The 16,766-nt window shown below is 49.3% G+C and overlaps 1 protein-coding gene across 1 annotated transcript in view; it reads right to left on the reverse strand.

The window, feature by feature from the left end:
• Positions 1-10,934, reverse strand: part of Lin28a (lin-28 homolog A) — a 17,509-nt gene extending 6,575 nt beyond the window's left edge. The window contains exons 1-3 of the mRNA XM_021201212.1: positions 10,904-10,934; positions 10,247-10,443; positions 388-572 (exon numbers count right to left, since the gene is read on the reverse strand). Coding sequence (XP_021056871.1) covers positions 388-572; positions 10,247-10,443; positions 10,904-10,934 — 413 coding nt within the window. The remainder of the gene's footprint in view (positions 1-387; positions 573-10,246; positions 10,444-10,903) is intronic.
• Between the last annotated feature and the right edge of the window lie 5,832 nt (positions 10,935-16,766).

Below are 16,766 nucleotides of genomic sequence, written 5' to 3' on the forward strand. Positions count from 1 at the left end.
TCTGTAGACCAGGCTGGCCTCGAACTCAGAAATCCGCCTGCCTCTGCCTCCCGAGTGCTGGGATTAAAGGCGTGCACCACCACGCCCCGGCTGTAAGAAAGAATTTTTAAAGGCAAATTATATATTACCTCTTCAGAAGCCTCTGAAGGTTTTAAGCCCCACAGCAAAAATGCAGACGAACTGTAGATAATCAAGGTCCCACATCTCACCCCTTCACACAGAGATCCACATTATAACCTTTGCTTCTAAAGTCCTTGTGGATAGTGGCGCACCTCACAATAGAGGCGAGTCTCACGGCGTAAATTATTTCTGGCAATGGGATCCAAGTGAAGTTCCCCATCTCCTCGGCCACTTACACAAGCTACAAGCTGCCCTTCCAGGCCCTACCTGTCTCCTTTGGATCTTCGCTTCTGCATGTTCTTCCCCTTTGGCCGCCGATCACTCCCAATACAGAACACACCACCAGGGCCAGTGACACGGATGGATTCCAGACCCTTGGCAGACTTCTTAAAGGTGAACTCCACCGCCTCGCCCTCCTTGAGGCTTCGGAACCCTTCCATGTGCAGCTTACTCTGTCAAGTGGAAAGGCGAGATTTTACTACTTGCCACCATAACTGTGACATAAATCAAATCTGCAGGCCTATGGCCCCTGGACAACAGGAAGAAAAGTAACAGAACTCCCATCTCACGGATGGGAAAACGGGACTCAGAGCAGAGGATGGCAGCACATACCTGTCACCCCAGTTTGAAGCCAGTGTGGACTAAATGAGGAGACCTGTCTCAAAAGACAAAACACAACCCTCACTCCACCATAAGGAAGTGAACTGTCTATTCTTAGGAAATACACATGAAAATATGTAGACAGAAACAAACTGAATGCTGTATTTTTGGTTACTAAGATAATATAATTGGGCCACGTTGGGTGGTACGAGCCTTTATTTTAATCCCTGTTCTTGGGAGACAAAGGCAGATGGATCTCTAGGTTGGGGCCAGTCTGACCTATATATACACAGATGCATTTCAGGCCAAATAGTAAGACCTTCCTGAACTCCCCCCCCACCCCCCCAAAAAACAACAAAGAATGTACAGAGATAAAAATGCAACAAAAAGGGCAAAATGTTAATCTACAAATCTGGGAATCACAATTATGACAAATCTATTCCTATAATCTTCTAAGTTTGAAATCATAAAGATAGTATTTCTGAAAACTGAAGTCAGTTTCAGGATAATGATTAAAATGGAAGGTCACGAAGAGATTCCAGGAATCTTCTGGTGTGTCTGAAGACAGTGCACAGCGTACTACATACATAAAATAAATAAATCTTTTTTAAAAATATTTTTAAAATTTATTTTATGCATATGAGTATAGCTGTCCTCAGACACACCAGAAGAGGGCATCAGATCCCACTACAGATGGTTGTGAGACACCATGTGGTTGCTGGGAATTGAACTCAGGACCTCTGGAAGAGTTGTCAGTGCTTTTAACCACTGAGCCATCTCTCCAGCCCCAATAAGCAATTCTTAAAAAAAAAAAAAAAAAAAAAAAAAAAAAAAAAGTCAGACACAATCAGACAACTCTATCAAAAGCCACTGCACACTTAGAGGGAAACTACACAAAAAGTGAGCCAGACCTTGCACCCACCTCTGGCCACCCCACAATCCCAGCACTCAGGGAGCCTGGATGGACAGCAGCACCAGCTGCAGCTGGATGGCGCAGTGGGTAAAGTCAGCGGCTACCAAGCCTGAAAACTCTGAGTTTAGCCTCTGGAATGCACGTGACAGAAGGACAGACTCCCCATAGTTGGTTTGATTTCCACATGCACATTGTGGCATGTGTGCCTCCCCACCCCCCACATTTAAAAAGCATGAAAAAAAATCCACAAAATTTGTTGTTCATGCCACATTTTGGCATATATTTGGGTGAATTGATGAAGTATGGGTTTCTAACTCTTCTTTTGGTTTTGTTTTGTTTTGTTTTTGTTTTTTTAGAGACAGGGTTTCTCTGTGTAGCCCTGGCTCTTCTGGAACTCACTCTGCAGACCAGGCTGGCCTCAAACTTTCAAACTCACATCGGAGACCCACCTGTTTCTGACTCCCAAGTGCTGGGCTTAAAGGTTTTCGACACCACAGCCCTGTGGGGTTGGGGGGGGGGGGAATTTGAGACAGGGTCTTACTATGCCACTGCCTGACCTCAAATTCATGATTCTCCTGCCTCAGCCTCCAAGTTATTGCAATGACACACGTATTCCTGGGCAACGAGATGGGTTTGTTTATACTGTTTGCTGTCTGTTTGTTTGATTGACAGCTGTTACCCAAGCTGCTCAGCTTCCAAGAGTCCCCCCTCTGCTCCTTGGGCAGCTGGGACCAGGTGAACATACCCAACAAGGAAACAGAAACTAAATGATATGCTTTGGAATGTAAATAAGGATTTTGAGCAATTTCTATAAGACTAGTTCCCTGGAAACACTCCAGGTTGTACCAAAACTTGAAAAAACCTAAGTGCAGCCATTTGCCAAGAGTCTAACCCTCTTTAAAAAGCAGGGGGTGCTCGTCATCAGAGAAACCAAGAATCAATCCCTTAGCTCACAGCTGTCACCCCGGCACAGACCAGATCCATTGCTCATTAGTGCAGGCAGAAGCACCTCCTAGCCCTTAGAGTAAGGGATTCAGAATGTCTAACTATGTCAACAAAAAGTCACCATAAGACCTGGGACTCAATGGCGGGGTACCTGCCTAAATTACATGGTCCTTTCTCACTTCCCAACCAAGAAGAAAAAAATGATCTGGGTGTGGTGGTGCACGCCTCTGATCCCAGCAGAGCCGCTGCATCTGAGGTCAGCCTGGTCTACATAATTCCAGACCAGACATGGTTGAGAGACAAACGAATTCAGAGGAACAAAATAGACCCCTGTTCGCCTAGCCAAGACTGTCTGAGAACATCAGTATGTGCCACTCACTATATTCTAGTTGGCAGAATAATTCACACTAACTCTTTACCTTGCTTATATAAACCAGGGTGGCCTTGAACTGGAGCTCTCCTGCCCTTAGCCTCCTGAATGCTGGAATGACAGCTGTAGGCCCCTAGTAGGCATCTGAGTGCCGGAAGTACCTTTTGACCTAAACAGCATGTTAGGTCCAGATTCTGATGGGTACGGTCTCACTACACCCAAATTAAACACTTTATGATGATGTATAATTGTCCCAGAAATACTGTCATAGAGATAGTGCAGGGCTATGCTCTCACTTTTTATGAAGGGTGCTTAGGAGCAAACCCAGGGCCACACATTGCCAAGCAAACTCTAACCAGACTGCCCCCCCCCCACAGGAATATCCAAGGCACGGTGATCTCCGGCCTCAATTTGATGTGAGCAAGGGGGAATGAAACCTTAAAGTGGGAAATAAGAGTAATACAAAGTTCAAAAGGACCCACCTCTCAGCCCCACCACACAGAAACCACCCTAAAACCACTCCTGAAAGTCAACGGGCACTAGCCAGGGAGGAGCTGGAGCCAGAGCCGGAGACTCTCCCAGGCAATTCCCGCCTGAGCAGGGTCCCGCCCAGGTCCAGCAGAGATGCAGAAGATAAGCGATTGGGAAGGACCAGGTCTCGGAGCCCGGGTTCCCTCCTCACTCATTTGTAAAATGGAGGATAGACTGATTTTACGGTTACGCTATGGGGTTTTATGCATGGAGAGTGGTAGTTAACACTTCACCAGCCATGTATAAATCCTCAGGGAGTACCAATTACCTACCTTTCAAGCTAGATGGAGACAGGTTAACAACAAGAGCCAAGGGCTGAGACACTCAGAACACTCCTTTTATTACTAACCATTCTTAGGAACCCAAAAAACAAACCCTCTATGAGGTCCAGTCTACTCCACACCCACTCCCAAGACCGGTGAGCCCAAAGGCACAGAATAAGTAGGTAAGGCAATGGGACTGACTAGCCCCCCTCCCCACCACTGAAGGTCTGCAGAAGACCGCCTCTGCCAGCACCTAACAGAAAGGCTAGGCAGCGTTTAGACTGGTGGTCTCCAGGGGCGGCTACCCGTCCCCTCCCCCACCCCCTTCTAAGACATAGTTCGAATTCTTCTCTTATCAGATAGGTAATCAGGGTGCCGCCCCACCGAGCCAGACTCCCAGGGCCAGAATCTAAAAGGAGCCTGAAATTCTTCTACCACCCCCAGTCCACCCCTAACCACACACAAAGCCGGGGCCCCGCCCCTCTTTCCATCCCCTCCAAAAAGAAAAGGCCCTGGGGGGGGGAGGGGCATGGCCTGAGCTCCCCCAATAGAGCCCAGCTCCGGGGAACAAAGAGTTGACACTGGTTGGTTCTGGTGGTCAGATTCCTGGAGTTCCAGGGCACAGATCCCCCTAGGATGGCTCACCCCCGCCCTCCCCCCACATTCAAACCGGCCCAGTTCCTTCCTTCCTTCCTTCCCACTAAGGTTGGGATGAGAGGAACGGACGGACTCTGAACCTCTTCCCCCGTCAGACTCCGGGAAGGGGAAGTTTGCTAGTCAACTAGCAGCCATCTTCCTTCCCGGCCACCCTCCTCCCCATACCTCCAGGATGGACTCGAGAAGATGCCTCACCTAAGACTTCAGCCAAGTCCTTCCTGCAGCAGATAAATGTTTCAACAGGAGGAGGAGGGGCAGGAATCCCATTTTCTTTCTCCAACCTGTTGAACTTAAGTCAGGTGTGCAGCATGCTTGAGCCACTTCAGCGGGGGTGTGTGTGTGTGTGTGTGTGTGTGTGTGTGTGTGTGTGTGTGTGTGTGTGAAGATGACATTTAGGGCAGTTACAGCATTTCCTCCCCGGTGCCCCAAGGTCCTCTTCAGTTACAAGCACTTCCTGGCTTCTGCTTCTTTCTTTTGATGAATCCACACTGGCCCCACATCGAATACCACAGCCCAACATCAATGCAGACAGAATAAGAAGCAAAAGTTCTGATTCTTGGACTCATTTGTCAAAGCTTATAGTTACAACTATCGGGTCTCGTCCAGTTCTCACACATCTTTCACTTCACCCGCTTCTTTCTTTATGGGAGAATTATCCTTGTATCCCAACCAGTTTACTAAGACCAAGACTAAGGCTCTCTCTCTCTCTCTCTCCTCTAGCACACGGAGCCGTTCCAATTCTGACAGATTCCCATAATCCCATTCATATCTCTGCCCAATTCTGGGTTTAGAAACCAAAATGCATATTAAATGTTTACTTTAGACGTAGCAGGGAGCTAAACACTCAAACCCCCGCGGCATCCCAACCAGAGGGCTCATAAATGCCTCTGCTTAAGAAGAGAAGTCTGACCAGACACCCTAATGAAGCGAGACCGCCAAGTATATATTTGGGAGAGCCAGGGAGTGTCCCGGACAGGAGCTGGAGATAAAAATAAGCGCCTTGATCGCAGTAACGAGAAAGGACAAGTGTTGGGCCCATTGCCATGAGCCTGGTTTTGCTTAGCCAGCAAGATGTATCAGGAGGATATAATTTTTGCTCCATATACTCTTAAAATTCCTAAATAATACCTTTTAATTTCAAAGAGTCAACACCCCCGGAGCTTTGCTGCTAGAGGCTTGGCGGTTGGTATCATAAATGTCCCCAAGCTAAGGTTAACTGCCATTCACCTCTGCTCGGTGGCCCAGGCCACACGCTCCCCCGCAGCTCTCCACCAGGTGGTGCATCAGCCCATTCGAGGCTCTGAAGCAAGGGCAGCACTTGGCGCATGCACGGACACCGCATGCACGGACACCGCATGCACGGACACCTCGGCTCCTCCTCGGGGTGGTTTTCTGGGTCCTTCCCACCCTTATGCTGGAGTTGAAAGGGTTGAGTGCTTTCTTCCCATCTCACCCTGGGCCACGAGCAAGGAGGGCAGGGTGCGAATGGAAGGGAAAAGCCCCCCCGGAGTTTATTCCAGAACCAAAGAGAAAGCTATCACATTGGTTTCCATGTATCTAAAGGCAACCGTGAAATCGTGCTCAAAAGGTAGTCACAATGACACATGCTTCTCCAACCTCCACCCCAGCCTTGGACCTCTACACAGACCTGTTCTTCATGCAGGTGACAGTGACAGCATCTCAAAATTAATTAATTAATTAATAAGATTTGAAGTTAAACGTGTATCTAACTTCTGATTAGGAATGTTTGAGCAACAGTGATGTCCTATACTCAAAACCAAGTCACTGAGAACCACTGATAGTACGTGACAAGCAGCAATGTCACCCCACAAGGCAGAAGTTTATCGGAAGCTTTGCTTGAAATGGTGGCAAAGCCTTTACCCAGGAAAAGCATGTCTCCTCAGAAAGAGGGCGCCAAATATTTCATGACAAAATAACACACACACACACACACACACACACACACACAATATATATTTCCAAACATCCCTAAGCCACCTCTTCCCACTGACATAGGAATGACAGGTAGTGTTCTGGGGTTTGATTCCAAGACGAAGCCAAAGTTCCTATCGTAGCCGGCTCAGAAGTGAGTGCCTGTCTTTGTTTCCTCTGGTGAGGGCAGAGTCTACTCCTGACCCTCAAGACATTTTCCCTGACCCTCAAGACATTTTCCTTCCCACATTCATTTAGATCAAGTAGGAACTATAAAACTACTAAGACAGTCAAGTTCTTCTCTTGAAAGGACATCCACATTGGTGGAGACAACAGAAGACATCGAAACTAGGTGCACTAGGTGCAGTGTTATAAACCAGGAAGGCAAGACCCCACACCTGCCCCTCAACCCAGCTGCCCTACCCATGCCCTCAGAGGAGGCGATTTGTCATCCCCCAGGCATTTCTGAAGGTCCAAACCACTGGGACTCGCGCAGTTGGTTTAGTTTAAATTTCTAGGTCAATATTCATTTTTTTTTCCCCCAAACCCAACTTAGTCCCTTTGCTAATGGCGGGGTGAAGTCTCAACAGCACACTAGGCCAAGACAGTGCCATGTGGAAGAGGTTTTATTGGAAGGTGGTGGCAGAAAGAGAGGAGGGGAGAGAGTGAGGGAGGGGTGTTCTCCTTAGTTATATGGGGGATGATGTAAAGCAGGTAAAGGTGGGAGGTGAGCCAAGTGGATGTTGAGAATAGGTGCCTGTTGCCTTGGCAACCAGTCTGCAGGATGCACTGTAGGTCATAGGTTTGGGAGGTCCTGATGCCACCTGTGATCTGAGCACTGGGTCTATGCAGGTATAGACAGCATCACAGCCCAACATGTGGTACCAAAGAGCCTGCCTTCAAAAACAAAACCACTTTATTTCCTAATTTCTACAAATCTTGGTGGTTTAGATTTTGAACCACAGGAAACCAGAGTTAAACCCAAACTTAAAAGTGGTCAGGGACTTCTAACAATTTTGACAAATATCTTGCTAACCCTTTTCCAATTAAAAGCAATTCTGCCTCCCAAGGGACATTTGGCAAGATAAGGAAGCATTTTGGTTCTCACAACTAATTCATTCCAGATTTCAAGATCTAAAGACTTTTGGCCAAATAAAATGGGTGTTAAGAGAAACCTGTGTCATAGCCCCCCTACCCACAGCCTACACCTTACTGGCACAGAATGAAGTATATACAAGTCAGGCTCTGGTAACACCAAAGAAAAGGGATGTCACCCAACTACCGGTCAACTTGCCTATATATACAATGACTTGCAGGCCTGGCTACACGACAGTGTCAGATGCTGTAAAAAAAAAAAAAAAAAAAAAAATTCACACAAGGACAGTGGTTAACAGGATGTTGGGAACCTTATTACCTCAATCTGCAAAGGTCTTCTTTGATTCCCCCACCTTTCCCTGGCAAGGCAAATGCCATCTTGAGACAATCTCCCCTCCCCCACGAGGCAACCCTACCCCATCCCCAGGGTCCAGCAGCTAAAGAAGTTCCCCTAAAGATTTCTTACCCTCTCTACACTCCCCTTCCAAAGTAAACAAGTCATAGAGATTAACCTGCAACTAATCTACAGCATTCCTCAGGAAGAGATGCCTCAGCTCCACAACCCAATTTACTGCTGGGAGTGTGGACCAGGCAGGTTGTGGTAAAACACCAGTTAAAGTGTGTGGAGAGGTAACTGAGTTTTTCAGATATGGGTGCCAGCCAGGAACCTTCGCATGGGCCTTTAATCCCAACATCCAGAAGGCAGAGGTAGGCAGCTCTCCTGAGTTAAAAGGCCAGCCTGGGTGACAGGGCAATTCCAAGCCAGCCACAGTTACACAGTGGGACACCGCCGCCACCACCACCAGCCTCGTCTCAAAAAAAACAAAAACAAAAACAAAAAAAAACAAAAAACAAAAAACAAAAATAAAAACAAACAAACAAAGAAACCCAACTCAAAGCCCACAAATGCAGGCAGGTCTCCAAGCTGGTCTGTACTGAAGGTTGCTGCTTTCCTCCTGAGATATCATCCCAAAGCTTTCCAGTTGGTATGGCTCCTAAGTGAGGCACAGCGGCTCCATTTGTCCCAACACCCATGAACCTCAGATCAGAAGGTACAGTCTCCCCTGTACCTCCTTACTTACCCTTCGCAAGGAGTCAAGAAAGTGCTCAACCCTCCTTTACACCCCAGCCTCCCAAAATTAAGAAGTTCCCCAAACCATCTCTGTGATCAGATAAATGGACGGATGGGGGAGGCTTGCCACCCGCTGAGGAGGGCCATTCAGAGCGGGTTCCTGTAATAAAGTGATTTAATAGATCTAAAGAGCCCAATTCCCTTCTGTCTGACAATGACTTCCTGTGGGTTATCATTCACATATGCAAATGAGATGGGGGCACAAAGCCACCAGGAACCAGCAGTCTGGTGGTAGTGATGGGGGGGGGGTGTGGTAGTGCAGAAAAGTTAGGGATACTGCTCCAGGTCCCTTAAAAAAACACATATTCCAGAAGCCCAGTGACCCTGGGACACCAACTGCAAAGAGCTGGTCCTCAAATTCCATCAACCCAAATCGACTTAGTTTCCACTCCCCAACCTCCAGACTGGAGGCCAGGGTTCAGCCTTCCCAGCAGCCCCCAACCAGTCCATCCAGCATCTCTTTCCCCACCCCTCCCCCTCAAGAACGCCATCCCTCAGGCTCCAACTCTTAATCCCCACATCCTCCTTTTCCCCTCCCCCACAGCTCCTAAAGCTAACCTCCCTGAAGTAACCCCTCCCTGCCCGGCCCGGGTGTCAAGCTCGCAGGCCAGGGATTAGCAATTTTCTTCTTTCCTGATTCAGCCTTAACCCACCAAATGTGGAAAAGGGCAGGAGCAGGAAGTTCCTTTCCACCGTGGAATGGTACCACTCCCCCACCCCCCCCCGTGGGATATTAAGAAAGGGAATGGCCGCGAAGAGGGAAACCTGAAGGCTCAGGCTCTACTCTCTTCCTTGTTTAGGGTTAGGAATGTTAGGGACAGCAATCAATGGCTGTCTGGGGCCATAAATGCCAAGCTGAGGAGAATAGGGCCAGAGGCCAATCTTCCTCCACCGCCTGCCCCCTCGACACTGAATTTCACTCCCTACTGGGTAGCCCTTCTTTAACTGCGAACTTGGGATTGCCACGGCCAAGGAATGAAGGCCTGGTCTCTTAAGGTCTTCTTCCTTCCTGGCAGAACCGGGTGGACAGCCAGAGGTGCCTGCCTACCAGCCCTGATCTGTAGCCAGACCTCTAGGGGAGCTTTTCAGCTCACACATTGATCCTTCCGGGATCTGCCAAATCTACACTGGCCACAGGACCTGGCTTTGGGTGGCCACCTGACTTGAGGTCTGTACTGAAACGGGAAGAGCCTGACGTCGGCAGGTTCACGCCCGTAGGTAGGGTAGCAAATGGCTCACACTCTCCTCCCTGTGAATCAGATTCAGATCTTTAGAACTCAGGGCGCTAACGCTCGGCTCAGGCCCTGCATGTGCTTCCCTTGGTCCGCCTGCTCGCCCTCCCCCACCGGCAAGCACAATACAACCTTAGTTTCTGCCACATGGGGTCACCTCCCTGCCCCCTGCTCCCTTCCCAGGGGAAAGAGGTAATAGACACGTGGTAAGCCGGAGGGGTTCCCGGAAGGGGGCGGGGAGGGGGTGCTGGTAGTCAGCATTGCCTCCTCGCACAACCGCAGTTACTACAAACTCAAAATTGGGGTGTCCCGAAAAAGATGGGGACGCACAATGAGGGTTCTTTATCTCCTCCAATCCGACAGGAGGGGCCACCAGCCAAGGCCGTACCTCGGAACTCCCAGCCTTTTTTTTTTTTTTTTTTTTTTCCCCTAGCAAAGTTCCAGAATGAGTCTCACCTGGTGCACAAAGACGTCCACCGGGGGGTCGAGCGCGACCCCGGCGCGGGCGGTCATAGACAGGAAGCCGAACCCCATGCGCACGTTGAACCACTTACAGATGCCGGCCCCGTGCAGCAGCTGCGGCTCGTCTGCCGCTCGGGCCGCGTCAGCCGGCGCCTCCTCTGGCGCCTTCTCCGCTGCCTTGGCGCAGCCACCTGGAGATAGGGAGGGCCAGGTGATCAGCTGGGGGCCAAGGGATCGCAGGCCCTCTCGGGGACCCGTCTGGGAGATCTCGGTGGTCAGCCCGCGGATAGACACCCAGGAGGAGGCAGCAACCAAGCAGCTGGTAAGAAGAAACCTGTCCTGGCTGCCTCCCCAAGCTTACACCGAGGATGCTGACGCCCCAAAAGTTTTGCTTGTCTTCCCACAACAAGTTGCCCATGCACGCGCGGCGGGACAGGCCCCTCCTCTTCTCTCCCTCCGCCCCCACGGGCTCGGCGTACGAGCCACTGGAACACCAGGGTTCCCTAGTCCAGAGATGGCCCCAAGAAGCAGGAGGCCACAGGGACTTGGGGTCCCGCGGACAAGTCCGTGGGACACTTTCCCACCTCCCTTCTATTTAGTCATTGGGTTCCCTGCACCCTAAGGTGTGCCCGCTGAATCGCAAGCTCGAACCTGCAAACTGCTGGTTGGACACCGAGCCCATGGTCGTCGGCTGAGCCCGTGGCCCCGGGCCCCAGGTCGGGCGGCTGCTGGCCCCAGAGAAGTCCGGAGGCAAAGGGGTGGTTCGGAGAAGAGGCTGCTACATCTTCCCCCGCACAATAGCGGTGGGAGGGCCCACGGCTTTTCAAAGGCTCCCAAATTCTAAAAGACAATGACCCAACCCCCCGCGGGCAGCCCCCTCCCCTCCCCTCTCTCCTTACCCCTCCCTTTCCCTCTGGCTCTGGCTTCGGCCCTCCCCCACTGCTCTGGTCTCTGACACCTCTGGGGTGTCCCTTCCCAGAACCTTGAGATTTGACACCCCCTCCACATACACACATCTGGAGATGGGGATCTTTAGCCCTAGAAGTCTTCAGTACCCCAGAATTTGGGATCCTGCACTTTGAGGACTCAATGCGGGCTTCCAAAGCGGACACAGGTGGGGGACCCGGGGTGGGGGGGTGTAGTTTTATAACCACGTGACCACACACACACACACACACACACACACACACCACCCCCACCCCCCGGGCAGATAATTATACATTCCAGAGAGTTGGGGGAGGGAGGTGTGAGCCTGGTGGCGCTGTCCAATCAGAAACACAAACCACCTGTCAAGGGAGAAATGGATGAGCCCTCCCCCTCCCCCAGCCCCTCAGCGCCCCTCCCCCTCTTTCCCCGCAGGCCTCAGAGCTGACCCGGCTGCTTGGCGCTGACCTGCTCTCACCCCCCACCTCCGTGTGCTTAGATAGACCTGGAGTTCTGGACACTAGGAAGCCGGGATAGGGGTGCAAGGAAGCGGCTGGAGACCCCACCGAGCTGATCTGGCTTAACCTGGGTGCTGCCTCTAAACTCGGCCTGTCTCTAGACTGAAACTGGATGTCTCTAACTCCAAATTTCAACAACAGTTTCTCTGGGTTTGTCCCAATCAGAAACAAGCTCCTAGTTGATTCTGTGCGAAGAGTCCTTTGCTCCCCTCCTAAGCCTACACCTAAAGTTGCTTCCAGGTCCAGCTTCCTGAGAGAGCATGTGGAAACCTCGAAGAATGCCCTCGGTGCTAGCTGTGTTCTCATCGGGCCCCTGCCTGCCGCGTCCCGCCCGTCCTGTCCCATCCGTTGGTGGAAGAGAATAGATTGGTGGGTGGAGGCACTTCCTCCAGGACCCGGGACACTCTGATTCCCAAACCCTCCTGTTCTCAGTCACCATCCTAAATTGAGCTACCCTTCGGGTAGTATGACTGGTGAAAAGACTGGATAGGGAGGCTTCTCATTTAAAGAGGTAAACTCCCTGCTAGAAGATAAAGAGGGTGGACCAGAGGGGTGGCCACTGCCCTGGTCAGAGATGGACAATGGCCCGGGGCTCAGTGCACGGCCCTGGCCCTGCCCCTTCACTTCCGGTGCTCAGTTCAAACTGGACAATGCCAGCTCCGGTCAGTTCCCCTCCCCCACAGCTACAACCCATTTAAAGGGACAGAGCCTGCTTTCAGGGGCATCAGCTTATCCTGAATTCAGTCTTCTCCACAAGTGTGTAGAATCTCTTGTGGTTCACACGCTGCAGTTGTGCGTACGTACATGCTCGTTCATAAGCAAGTGCGTATCTAAGACAGAGAAAAAAGAGGCTGGGGTAGGGAAATGGACAATGGGATAGGAGATGACTGTGAGGAATAGTGTTCTCTTTTCTACGAATGCTTTGCATGCGCATAAAAAGTATGAGATAGGACTTTGGGGGATGAAGAAGACTATGGTGAGCCTTGTGCTACGAAACTGAAATTTTTAAGTATCATTAACAGTGTCCTATTCCCAGCTAGGGACGGTTAGATCTTTTTGGAGTTGTCCGAGTGTATCAACCAAAGTCATTTTATTTATACAATCCGCTCCCATTAACAATACCTGTTCCCTATACAGTTGCTCTTGAGGTTCATACGTGGGTGGCTGAGGTCTTCTGAAGGGACGAAGAAAGTCGAGATGAACGTCTAGGCTTCTCTTGGTCAGCCTCCAACAGGTTGGGTTTCCCCCGCAGGCAGGATCTCACTTGCTCTGTCCAGGGTGCTGAGATCGCCCGTGGCTCTGTCCCTGGTGCTGAAACATCGATCCTTTCCTGCCTTGCGTCTTTCTAGCAGCATTCTTAGGTCCAAGTTCTCCCCCCCCCCCAAAAAAAAAAAAAAAAAAAAAGCCTGATTCTCCCCCGAGGTCTCCTGACACACATGAGACAAATAGACATTTTATTATTGCTTTTGATTAAGACAAGGCGTTGCTTCATGACACATGCTGGCCTTAATCACACTGCAGTCTTCTGCCTTCTTAGAACTGAAATCACAGGTTCCAGTCACATTGCCGACCTTAATCTTTCTTTTTTCTTTTTTTAAAATTAAATTTAATTTGTATTTATTTGTATGCCATATATGTACAGCTGCCCCCAGAAGCTAGAAAAAAATGTTGGCTCCCCTGTAACTGAAGTGCTGTAAGGTTGTAAGCCATCAAATTGGGGTTCTGGGAACCAAACTTAAATTCTCTGGACAGCAGTCAGTGTTTGTAGCCACTGAGCCATCTCTCCAGCTCTGAATATTTCTGGGAGTAAATGATTCTGTCAGAACATTGCAGGCATTGCGAGCCCAGCTTCAGGAAAAAAAAAGTTTAGGCTTATTCATTTGGTCATGAAGAGAGAGAATATCTTTGAATATAAGAAGATCAGAGTAGAAGAGAAAGTAATTTATCTAGTAATAATTTAAAATTAGTTCCATTATTGAAGAGTACTTTTTTTTGTTGGTGTTTTGAAGCAGGGCCCCATGTAGTCCAGGCTGACTTCAGATTGACTATATAGCCAAGAATAACTTTGAAGTCCTAATTCTCTGCCTCCATCTCTCAAGTGCTGAGATTCAGCGTGCACACCAACCAACTTTGCACTTTCATAAGAGAACAGATTCAGCCACATTGCCCGTGTTTCTTACGGCTCTGTGACTGGGGGCAGCACCATGAAGCAGTGGCCTCCCCTGTCCATGGAGACCATGAGAAGACTTAGTGCTCAGAGCTCTTGTGAGAAGGAAGGATGAGGAATGGGTGTTCCAGGGAGACCTTTTCAGAATACTGCCGGACATGGAGCTTTTAACCACAACAAAGCATTGCTATTAAATGGAATGGGATGCAGCTCAGTTGGGTAGAGTGTCTACTGAGCACACACAAGACCTCTTGAGCCAAGTCCTGGGCTTACAACACTGGACCTCATAAAACTGGGTGTGGAGACTAGAGAGATGGCTCAGCAGATAAGAGAACCAAAGGCGCAGCCGGGCGTGGTGGCACACGCCTTTAATCCCAGCACTCGGGAGGCAGAGGCAGGCGGATTTCTGAGTTCGAGGCCAGCCTGGTCTACAGAGTGAGTTCCAGGACAGCCAGGGCTATACAGAGAAACCCTGTCTCAAACTAGAGTTCAATTTTAGCAGCCTCATGGTGATTCACAACCACCTGAAACTCCAGTCCCAGGGCATCCAACAGCCTCTTCTCACATCTGCTGGCACACGTGTTACACAGAGAGATGTACATGTAGGCAAAACACCCATACATGTAAAATAAATAAACAAAATTTAAAATCCTAACTCTGATAGACTATGCTCACAACTATGTATTTCTTATAAAGCAGTTACAATATTATTTTATATCACAGGAGTGTGATACAGCTATAATGTGATACATCTTATAGATATAGATGTGATACATTTGTAATGCTAGAAAATACAATTTAAAAATTCATGTTTTAGCTGAGCAGTGGTAGTGCACCCCATTAATCCCAGCACTTGGGAAGCAGAGGCAGGTGGATTTCTGAGTTCAAGGCCAGTCTGGTCTACAGAGTGAATTCCAAGACAGCTAGGGCTATACAGAGAAACCCTGTCTCGAAAAAAAAAAAAAAAAATCATGTTTTGTTTTTTCCAAGTTTCTCACTACTAAAAACAAGTGGCTGGGCTGCAGAGACCAATCAACAAGAGTTATTACTTTTTGTTGTTGTTAGTAAGTTGACTGGCTTTTTAAGATCGGATCACTCTCTTTAGCCTACGCTGGACTGAAACTCATTCAGTAACCCAAGCTGGCCTCAAACTCTTGTCAATCCTCCTGCCTCAGCATCCTGGGTGCTAGGATTACAGGTATGAGCCACTATACCCAGCCTCAATAGGTTTGAATTGAAATAGCGTGCATTATCGAAATACTCCTAATTCTAATCTAATCTTCCTCTGCTAGATTTTTAAAGTCCATTAACAGAAAAGCTCTGCATGCAAAGCCCCGGCCATCTGCAAAGATGAATGATAGTGTCCCCTAGAGAAAACTGTTCCCCCAATGTGTCCCTCAAGATATCTGTCCCACCAGCTGGGGGTGGTAGTATATACCTATAATCCCAGTACCTGAGGCAGGCAGAAGGGTTTGGAGTTCAAGGACAGCCTCGTTTACATGAGAGCTGTGTCTCCAAAGAACAAAACAAAACAGGAAAAGATAGCAGCAGCTTAGAACCTTTGACACATGCCGCCATGCTTTAAGAGAAAGTCCCATAGTGAAGGTTGCAGCTGTAGGTCAGTGTCTGCCGAGCTGTGCAGAGTCCTAGGCTTGGTCCCGCGGGCGTACCACACAAGCCAGGTACAGTGCTAAGCAAGTTGTGAAAGAGTTTCCTCCAAGGTCAAAACATTCCATTGGCAGGGGAGCTCTTTAAGGGGGAAGGTAAACAACGAAAAGAAATACTTTAAGAACGCCCTGAAACTGACCAGATCCACGAGCCCCTCCCTGACCCAGTAAACAATTTTGTGGAGCTTCATGGAAGATGCTTAAGACTGCCCAGCAGCAAGAAAGAGGTAGCTCAACTGGCTGGGAAGGACACTCCAGCCTGATGAGCTACCCGCAGGTTATACAGTGTGCTCCCGGTTCCCAGCTTCTGTGAGTTGTCACCCATGCTAGGGTGGGCCTTGGCGACACAGGTCTTTGAGTCACCTCTGCTCCTGTGAGTAACCCCTCACCCGTGTGTACATAACCTCAGCGAAACTCCTAGCTTCTTCAGGTTGCCCTTGGTAGGATCTGTACTTTGATCTGTTGGGGGCCGCCTAGCTGGGGTGAGAGGGGATGAGTATGTTGTGTCTCCCCGGGAAAAGTTTTGTCACACAATGAGCATGCGGCAATTGCAGTGCAAGGGGTGTGAAGGCAGGAAGCTCAGAGTTCCAAGTCAGCATTTGCCCTGCTGGAGAACACTCAGTAAAAGTATCCAAAAGGGGGCTGGTGAGATGGCTCAGTGGGTAAGGGCACCCGACTGCTCTTCCAAAGGTCCGGAGTTCAAATCCCAGCAACCACATGGTGGCTTAAACCATCCGTAACAAGATCTGATGCCCTCTTCTGGAGCGTCTGAAGACAGCTACAGTGTACTTACATATAATAAATAAATAAATCTTTAAAAAAAAAAAAAAAGTATCCAAAAGGCAGTATATTAGTCACCTTTCCTGGGCAGGACAGTGGTCTGAGCTGCATCCAGAACTGGGTGTGTAAGATGGCTCAGCATGAAACCTGCCACCTAACCCAATGACCTGAGCTTGGTTTCTGGGACCCATATGGAAGAAGAGGAGAACTAGGTTCCACAAGTTACCGTCTGATGTCTCCATGTGTACCATGGCACTAAAGCACCTGTGCACATACTAACAGATGTGTGCACACTGAAAAGAAAAAAATTTAAATGTTATTCTAGAACAGAGGAGTCAGGTATGGGGTGCACACCTTTAATCCCAGCCACTGGAAGGCAGAGGCGGGTCTCTATGAGTCTGAGTCTCAGGACAGACAGGCTTGTAGAAAGTAACCTTGTGCCGGGTGTGGTGGCGCAC

The sequence above is a fragment of the Mus pahari genome, chromosome 6 (assembly GCF_900095145.1).
Source record: "Mus pahari chromosome 6, PAHARI_EIJ_v1.1, whole genome shotgun sequence".
Lineage (NCBI taxonomy): Eukaryota > Metazoa > Chordata > Mammalia > Rodentia > Muridae > Mus > Mus pahari.